The 9,446-nt window shown below is 46.8% G+C and overlaps 1 protein-coding gene and 1 long non-coding RNA gene across 4 annotated transcripts; one reads left to right on the forward strand and one right to left on the reverse strand.

Annotated features, from left to right (window-relative positions):
• Positions 1–104: 104 nt before the first annotated feature.
• On the forward strand, positions 105–7,975 carry GHRH (growth hormone releasing hormone). Of its 3 annotated transcripts, XM_086853262.1 has the most exons (8): positions 105–190; positions 3,234–3,333; positions 4,187–4,318; positions 4,466–4,570; positions 4,938–5,042; positions 5,646–5,783; positions 6,080–6,176; positions 7,027–7,975. In XM_086853262.1, exons 2-7 carry the CDS (start codon positions 3,254–3,256, stop codon positions 6,141–6,143), a joined length of 624 nt encoding a protein of 207 aa, XP_086709388.1. In that variant the 5' UTR covers positions 105–190; positions 3,234–3,253; the 3' UTR covers positions 6,144–6,176; positions 7,027–7,975. The 3 variants fall into 3 exon arrangements, with proteins under 3 accessions (XP_086709388.1, XP_086709389.1, XP_086709387.1); XM_086853263.1 differs by lacking the exon at positions 4,466–4,570; XM_086853261.1 differs by lacking the exon at positions 105–190 and having other exon boundaries at positions 3,012–3,333.
• LOC147650173 (uncharacterized) lies at positions 629–2,940 on the reverse strand. Its single transcript, XR_015277085.1, has 2 exons — positions 956–2,940; positions 629–822 (listed from the first exon to the last, which is right to left on the reverse strand). It is a non-coding gene; the product is annotated as an uncharacterized LOC147650173 (long non-coding RNA).
• Positions 7,976–9,446: the final 1,471 nt, after the last annotated feature.

Raw genomic sequence — 9,446 nt, forward strand, 5'->3', positions numbered from 1 at the left:
CCTCCCTGGCAGCCAGAGGACACTGGAGGAGGGCTGGGGCTGTCCTCCCTGCTCTGTACCAGCACCGCTCCTGCCCGGACCCCGTGGGCTCCCAGAGGCAGCTCCAGGACTGGAGAAGTTGGATTTGCAACAGGGGAAGGAGCACCTGGGCAGGAGCTGATCTAGGAAGCGCTCGTTTTCTCCAGGAACGGTAAGTGGGAGCTGCTCTCTGTGCATTTAACAGGATAATGTCTGTTTGGAAGTTGGAGACAATTAAATTCCGCTGAAATGCGATCAAAGCTGGCGTCAGGAATGAGTTTCACCAGGCACCTTTGTACCATATCAAGATTTGTACCAATTTGTTTTTGTACCACGTTATAGAATGAAACAACGACTGAACTACATCATAAATGCAAACCAATGGAATTATACTATATGAGCTCTATAAAACATGTTAGATGACTACTAGCTGTAGCACTGTTTTTCTCGTTTGCTATGTGGATATGAGTTTATTTTACCCTGGCAAATGAACGGTGTTTTACTCAGCCAGCAATGAAACTGTGTTTGAGCCAAGCCAAAGTGTGAGGAGAAACACAACGGTGTGTTACAGGTAATGCAAAGCCAGCCACGACAAGGCACAGGGGGGCACTTAAAAGGATTTCTGCTTTTTTAATATAGCATTTCAGGGTATAAAAGTTTGGGCTTTATTAAACAGCAGGCATGGCAAAAGCTTCATTTCATCTACACAGAGGTGTTTTGAAGACTGCTCAGGTTGAGGTTTCAGAAATGGCAAGAGGTAGTTACCAGCTCTCCAACATCACTGTCACAATGCTGCTGTTCCCACTGCACAGGATGGAACAAAGCTATTATGCTTCATCTGCTGGAATGGTGCTAAAAGCTCTTCATCTTAAGGGGGATTTATTTATTAATCATTTTTTCACATGCTGCCAGAATGGAAAGTGAAGGTGTCCCTCACCTCAGGAGAATTTCGAAGGTGACAATGTTTTGCAAAGCTGTCAAGCTGCCTGCACACAGGGTGACACTTCAATTCCCAGCTTCTCCTCTGAAATAGCAGACACATCTGGGAAGGATTGTAGGACTTTAATTTCTGATTTATTCTTGAGGGAAAAAGGGAGACAGACATAGCCAAAAATCTGGAAGCAGGCTGTAGCTAAGGGGGAGAAGACAAAGACAGAAACAAACAAGAAAATAATTACAAAGAAATTAATAGTAGAGAAATAAAAAAAAAAAAAGTTCAAAAAGCAATTCTAGATAAAACCCCAGCATTTAAAGTAGAGAAGTCAGTGACAGAAAGAAAGTGGTAATCAGGGCTATATGCTAAGAAGAGGAAGGGGAAGCAGACAGCATTGGGCTGGGTTTTCATTTACATTGGCACTTCTCAGCTCACATAGGGGCTTCTCTAATACTGATTAAATCTCTTGATTGATACTTTCTATAGATGCTGGTACCACAGTCTGCTGGTACCCACTGATAGATGCCTTAGACAATTTCCTCTATCTAGAAAGTTCTGACTGGGTATTTTCTTGAAGATGTTCAGGGAAGAGGCACAGAAGAAGCATGTTTTTCCAAGTTCAAATGGAGCAGTAAAAAAAGAAAGGGAAGCAGGAGATTTGTTCTAAAAGCAGAAGTCCTGTACGTCTCTCAAAATCCCTTTTTTCCTTCCTTTAAGCATTCCTTGGCTCTGAGGGGCCAAAGTGATTCTGTAATAGAGCAGGAGGTAGGAGATGCCATCCATGAGTGGAGGAAGCTTTGCAGGAAATGCTGGGGAAGCTGCTGGTCCCACCTGGGAGCACATGTAAATGGAAACAGAGACTGAGTGAGAATGACTTTGTCATAAGAAGCCCCTTTTCTTAGAGTGATGCCTTTTCTCATGTCTGTCCACTCACTTCTGACCCTGCCACTAACTCTGTCATTAACTCCCCTGGTGTCAACATCAGACCCACTTGCAAGACCACAGGTCCTTAATCAGGCTCCCCCTCTCTGTGTTGATCTGTCCTGTCCGAGCAGAAAAGAGCGCTCACTGATGATGTTTTCCATCAGAGAGCCTCCCTGCCTCCCCCCCATCAGTAAAACCCATCACTTGAAACTTCACTTGAGCAATCAGAAGTCCAAGCAAACCCTTTCCATCTGGAAGCTGCTCCTTTTACAAGGAAGTACTGTTATACATTTGGAAGAGGGTTTTTTCCCCCCCTTCTTAGGGAGATCAAACACCTTTCTGCTCTTTTCTTCTGCAAAATAAGACAGGGAACAGCGAAAGTTTTTATTTTAAAGGTTCCTATCCACATTCTTAAAGAATCTTCTTTGAGCAAAAGATCAGTCTCTTTCAATGGAAGCTCGGGAAGAGCAGCATTCACTGAAATACCTCGCTCCTGTTGCTGAGGACAAAAGCACAGCGTTCATCTCCCGAGGGTGGGTGACCTCGGGCAGCTCTGGCCTGAGTCATTCTCAGCTCTTGAGCCGAGCCCAGCACACGAAGCTGGGCAGTGCACATGGCTCAGCCCAGCTCCCCGTGCTCAGGACAGCTGGGGGCTGCTCTCTGCACAGCAGCAATTCAGCCCTTCCAAAGGGACGTGTTTCAGTCTCCATCCCCTCTCCACTGAAGGAGCAGTCCTTGTTTTGTTTGGCAAACCAAGCTCAGCACTTGCTGTTGGTAAATGGCTTTGCCAAGGTTGCCTGTGTGCCTGGATTACCCCTCTGCCCAGGGATTTTATTTGGATTTCCCTGTTTCTGCCCAGTCAGCTCTCGGGCACAGACCGTGCCCTGCAGGTCCAGCCTGTGAGCAGAGTGGGACAGGAGAGGTCCCAGGGCTGCTTGCAGATGGTTCTGTGCAGGCAGCAAGGCTCCTTTCACATCCCTGCCAACTGCTGCCCCCATCCAGCAGCTTTTCCAGCCCGTGCAGGTGTTCCTGGGGCTCACACCAACCCCAGAGAGAGCTCTCCTGCAGCCACAGCCGTGGGACAGCTCACTGAGGGGGTCCCACAGCATCATGATGGGCTCTGCCTCCCCACCCAGGGGGTCACACTCAGCCTCTGCCCCCAGGAGCTGCCCTCCGTGGGGAGGTGTGCCACACCATGACCTCTCTGCCTTGGCCAACACCACAACCACTGAGGCACATTTCCAGTCCTTTTGCTGAGAAATGAGCAGAGGGACTGAGAAACACAGAGGTGGCACTTGGCCTCCCCTCCTGGCCCAGAGCACCTCACTGCCCTGATTCAGGCTGCCCTGCATTTTAGGTGACTCCAAGGGGTGGAAGATGCTGGATAAGGCCACTCTGCTCCTGTTCCTGCATTTAGTCACATGCTCCATCTCCTCTCCTCTCTACCCAGCTCTCAGGTAAGTGCTGAGTGCTCACTCTGCCTCATCTCTGACCTTGTGCAAAATACGCAGGTGCCAAACTAAAGTTTCCAGCACTTCTGAAAGCCAGATGAACTCTAAACGTGTTTCTAGGACTATTTCTTTGTCCTGTCTTAATATTTGGGTACACTGCTGGCCTAGGGGTGATTTCCAAAGAAGACAGGCACCTGATGGAATATTTCAGCCCAAATTGTTGGGTTTGGAATTGAATTCTGGGATCTATGAAAGGAAATCTGGCAGTCTCCAGACCAGGCAGCACCTCCAGCTCAAACACTGATAAAAATTTGTGGCTGCAGGGCACCTGCAGTGAAGTCAGAAAGTGCAAGTATTCTAGTACATGAAATCTACAGATACCTATTAATATTTCAAGTGTTTCCTTGTTGGGTCTTAGAAGTTGCAGTACTGCTTTGTACCTCTACAAATCAACAGAAGCCCAAAACTGAACATTGGTTTCTCTAATGTGGATTTGCAATAGTAAACATGTCCTATAGAAAATAGTCCTATAGAAAAATAGTCCTATAGAAAATGCTTTAGCCTTGTGCCAAAGCCATGGGACAATACCAGAAACACTGGGACTTTGCTCAAGGATGCTGGGAGCTCAGTGAGGGGGATGTGTGTTTGAGACAACTCTACAAACCATCCTTCCACTGCTGGAAGAGCTTCAGGGCAGTTTCTAGCTGGGGAGAGTGACAGACAGTACTTGTGTTACTGCTGAGATGGGATGACAAAAGGAGAAAGAAAAAGCAGGAGAGTAGGGGATAATGGTTAAGAAGACTGAGCCTCAGCTGGCATCTGAGCACATCTCACAGTGTGCCTGGGGTTTCTCTTGCAGGTACAGTCCAGGGCCGGCTGCTGGCAAGGCCATGAGCTTCCAGCTGCAGCACAGCAGCTCACTGCAGAGCCATAACCCCTTGGCAGAGGAGCAGGAGGAGGAGGGTTTGTTAACAGACCCCACAGAGAAAAGGTTTGTGCCTCACCTGCCAGCCCTGCTGCTGCAGTGTGCTGGTTACAGTCTCCCCCCAGCCCAGGAGCAGACCAGCAGCTCAGTTAGTCCCAAACCATCACCCACGTGAACATAATTTTCCACTGAGCTCTGGGAATCTATCTGCAGGGATGCTAGAGCCTCTTCTTTCCACCTCTGCCTGGAGATAGAGGATGATTATTTCTGTCTGAAGCACAGAGGACCTATTCTTACAACAGTGGGACCAGATGAGTGGTTTGTGCTTCCCTTACCTGTGGATTTTCTGGAGCTTGGGACTAACCACAGGCTAAAGGTCTGCTGGAGGCTCCTGTCACCCTGTCCCAGACACAGCCCTCCCAGGAGGTGATGGTGCTTCTGCAGAGCACAGGAATATCCCAGCCCAGCTCTGCCCTAGATATTTCATTTTGTCTGCTGCCTCCATGTCAGGACTGAGCTCCCTCAAGTCCTTTACCCTCCAATCCTCCTGCAGTCCAACACTACAAGATGTTTGCTGTGGTTACCTGCCCTGATTTCAGCACTGTGACACCTGGGGGGTTTGTATTTCTCACCTGGAGGGTTCACTGACAGCTCAGAGAGCACATTGTGCTTCCTTTTCCCCCAGGATGCAGCGCCATGCTGATGCCATATTCACTGACAACTACCGGAAATTCCTGGGGCAGATTTCTGCCCGAAAATTCCTACAGACCATCATTGGCAAGAGGCTCGGGTAAGCCCCAGCACCCTGCTGTCCTGGGGCTGGGCTATGCTTATTACCTCAGGCAGTGCCTTCCATACACCTGGCAGAAGTAGCTGCCTTTCACTGCAACAGAAGCAATCTCTCCTGCTGTTCCACACCCCAAAGGACATCCTGCATCCCAACAGTCTTGGATACCCCTAATCACACTTATCATTAAGAAGCTTAATTAATACTTTCCTCCAAGGTTGGAAGCATCAGATCAGCTGAGAGTTCTGCTGCAATACCAACAAGCAATAATATTTGCAGATAATATTTGCAATGATCCTTCAGTGGTAGGGAAGAGTTATCCCTGGCCTGGTTTGAACACAGAAAGCAGCTTCTCCATTACCCTTGGCTAGTCAGATCACTGCCTGCCACCAAATAAAACCAACTGGTCAGATGCAAGCCAGCCCAATCCATCTTCTAGCAAAGGAGCAAATACAGCAAACCAATTTCTTGCTGAAATTAAGCAGAATGGCCCCAGGCTCAGTCCCAGCAGGGTCCCTCTCTGTGCTGCTCAGCCTGAGCCAAACTTTGAGTGAGGGGCAAAAAAGCATCTCAGAAACAAAGAGGTTTCTCATCTCCACCTAACAGAAGCAGCGAGAGCAGCCCAGGGGAAGGGGTGCAGGAATTCCTGAGCAGGCGCCAGTCCGACAGCATCCTGATGGACAGCCAATACCACCAGCAGATGGTACTGAGGGACTTCCTGGGAGCCGTCCTGCAGAACCAAAGGTGGGTGGGAATCAGCTCATTCTCACTGCAGGAACACACCCAGGTCCTTATTGCTGGCTGGCTTCCAGGTGTGAAGCTCCTGGATTAAGTGTCATTTCAGGAACTGTCAGGGAAAGAATAAGGCTGACCCCAAGCAGGGTGCAGACAAGAACAGCCTGTCCTGAGCCAGCCCACACCACACACAGCAGCACATCACTCTGCTGCCTTCTCAACCTCGTAATCCAGTAAAATAGTAGCAGAAAAGAGAATTTCTCTCTTGATCCCAGTTATGCCATCCCTGTCCTCTTCCTTGATAGGCCTCAGGACATCGACAGCAGTCAGCTGGAAGGCTTTCCCAGCACCCTGGCTAAGCTCATGTAAATACTTCTCCCTTTTCCATCTCCACATGCTCTGGTGAGTACCAAGCCCTGCTCAATCCTCTGCATAAATCACTGCTGCTGCACTGCTCAAGGTTTGAAGGTTCTCCTTCAGTGATGTCAGCTCCCACTGCTACCCATGAAAAAGGTGCTTGTTGTAATTTAGGGGGGAAGAAAACTCCCAATCAATATTGGCAAGTACCTAAAACCCTGCTAGTTTGAACAGAAGGAGCACAAGTGCTGTGAAGGTGCATGGGGATGTCTGGGAACAAGCTTGCAGCAACCCAAAGCAGCCTTTCAAAGTTATCTGATAGTGCCTGAGTGTGTAGGTCAGGCTAAGGGCAGACAAGACTTCCTCCAGCAGCAGAACCTGTCTCTAGGTCCCTGGGACATGTCAGGTTTTCCCTGCACTGGACAGCACAGATTGCTGTTTTCTCTATCCCTCATTCCTGAAAACAGTCAGCTGGAGCTTGTATTATGCTCTAAATCTTGCCTGCCCTGGGGGAATGAGAGCCAGCAAACTGTCCATTCTTGGCAATACTTTCACTTGATCAATTTTCCTTTGTGAAGCAACCTTACTACCCTGTCCCACAGAAATTCAGCTTGTCCAAACCTGCCAGCACAATATAAAGGGGTGTGGAGAGATCAGTGTGCACACTGAACAAAAGAGGGGCTGGGGAAGAGAGGGAAGATCAAAACTCTACATAAATCACACCTATGGATTCAGCTAGGAGAGCATAATATTCCAACATCTCTCTTGCCATGCTTGGCTTGGTTACCTTTCCACACATAAGGTCAGTCAGGAAAAGCCTCCAAAGGATGAAAGAATTTCTATGTGCACTTATGAAGTTTTCTGGTAATTCTCTTTTCCTCCTTTCTCTGTCTAGAATAATTCAGAGCTCATGGACCAAACTGTACAGTGAGCCCCTCACAGCAGAGAAGACACGCCAGATGTGAGCAGCTGGAAACTGATGCATACACTCCTCAGATGTGATCAAAGGAATGCAGTGCTGAAGCACTACTTAATTTACTCCAGTCTTTACAATTTAACTCCCCTCTTGAAATACTGCTCTGTACTAAAGCAGAAAAAAAACCCACCTCTGTGGTTTAACCTCAGGCTGCTTTACACAGGAACTAAAACAAATGATATACTTGCAATCCTGGGGACATTCTGGCTACTAATTAAGGTTTCAAATCACAGAGTGTAGCAAAATTTCTGCCAAGTCATCTTTCTGTTTGAGGGCCTGATTAATAAATATGAGGCCACCAAAAGGCACCTTTAGGCAACTTAGTAAATTGATTACAGCATCCTCAAAATGGGTGCTGATGGCACAGCCACACACAGCAAGGATCAGGGTGAGGTGAGACGTGAGCCCACACATCTCCCATTCATTGGAAACTGCTCTGGGCTGCTGCTGCCTGGCTCCCTGACACAGAGCCCCAGCAGCAGAATGAACTCTGAAATGCTCAGCTACAGCTCCTGCTGAGCCTTGAGGAGCTCAAGCTGAAGTTAGAGCTCTGCCAGAGCTGAAGGAGATCCCTGTGCATCAGCTTGGGCTGTCGCTGTTTCAACTCAAGGTCTTGTTGAGTTGAGTGGCATCCCCTGGCTCTGAACTCCACTGTGGCTACAGTTACAACTGTAAATGTTTTAAAAGGAGTAAGTTATTAGACCACTGATCTCATACAGCAACTTCCTCCCTCTCACCCCAATCCCCCTGTTGTTTGTGTAATAATTATGTCTTCAGAAATGTAAATAACACCAGGATGGGGTCTGCTTTCCCATAAGCAGCAGGAAATAAGAGTTGTTCTAAATAAACCTGTCCAACAGCAGGTCAAGATGGCTCTTTTGTTGAAACCTTTATTTCTTGATTCTGGATCCAGAATGGAAGATGCTCCTCAAAGACAGTTGTCAAGTGCATCAAGGATGACTCAAAACTGGGCTAACAAAGGCAGTGGCTCCAGTACCAGTAACACCACCAGGCCGGAAACACAATTATACATAAATGTGTGTTAAGGCCTCTGAAGTCTTCCCTCCTTGCACTCCAACAATTCCTTGTTAGTCTGCAGTAGTTATCACTTCATTTTTCCTCAGGTGACATGTTTTAGGACAGGAGGCTCCAGTGTGCATGGAAATCATCTCATCCTTGCACCAAATCCCTGTTACAGCCTCCCTGTTCAGGTTTTACAATTCCAGTAGGGAAGTATTATAAACCACCCAGCAGGATGGGAAACATCGAGGGGATGCTGGGGGAGATCAGTGGAGCTGTGACAGCAGCAGGAGCAGTAATGGATAACTGGAACCCTTCAGTGGGCAGGCAGCTGTCAGAGACAGCTTCTGCTTCACAGTGCAGGAATACACAAAAGAAGAATCACCTGAGCAGCCTGGTTCAAAATGGGTTTTTAATCCTGCTCTGTAAGAACACACTCAAAGCCTTTAGGACTTACTCACTCCAAGGAAAGGAATTACAAAAAATGAAGAAGATTCCTAAAGTAGTAAGTAGTTATTTAAACTTAGTAGTTATTTAAGTAGAATTTAAACTCTGGTAAGTGGCATAAAAGGCATATGCAAACAATGGATTGGATACAGCCAATAAAATCAAAGGTCTATGAAAAACATTTCAGAAAGTGTTTGGGTGATTACGTTTGTGTGGTTAAATGGATGGGTGAGTGTAGCTATTTGGAATAAAAGAGATTCCTTTGGAGGTTCAGTTTGCTTCAAAATGAGGAAACAAATGCTCAAACTCTACAAGATTAAATATAAAAACAAATAAAGCAAATAAAAAATATCTGAGGAATAAAAGACCAAAATAATAAAAACAATCTTTCCTAATGCATAAGTAGAAAAATCAGTAGTAACACACACAGCTTAGAGAAGATACATCACAGGGGCATTCCATGATTTTCCTTTTGCATCCATGCTCCCCTTGGATAACATGCTGCAGCTCTACAGGCACAGGGAAAGTTCTGTCCTAGCACAAAGCATCAGCAGAAAGAATTAGTTACAAAACAAAGCTGCTAAGTGAGCAGTAACAAAATACAAGGCTAAAAAAAATATTCCAGAATAAACGACTATGAATAGTAGCTTAGTTATTTCTTGTCTAAAACTCCTTTAGTCCCAGAGGATTTGAATGCAGCCTGAGATCTGGTGTTTGAAGGAGTGCAGATGAGGTCAAAGAAGTTCATTAAACCTCTGTGGGTCCATCCTAAGGTTTACACTGAACAAGCAGGTAGGAACTGCTACAAAGAGCAGAAACAGTGAGCTCAGTTTGAGCAACAGCATGGGGAAGAGAGAAGGTGGATTTAATAA

Source organism: Cyanistes caeruleus, chromosome 16 (assembly GCF_971803275.1).
Source record: "Cyanistes caeruleus chromosome 16, bCyaCae1.hap1.1, whole genome shotgun sequence".
NCBI lineage: Eukaryota > Metazoa > Chordata > Aves > Passeriformes > Paridae > Cyanistes > Cyanistes caeruleus.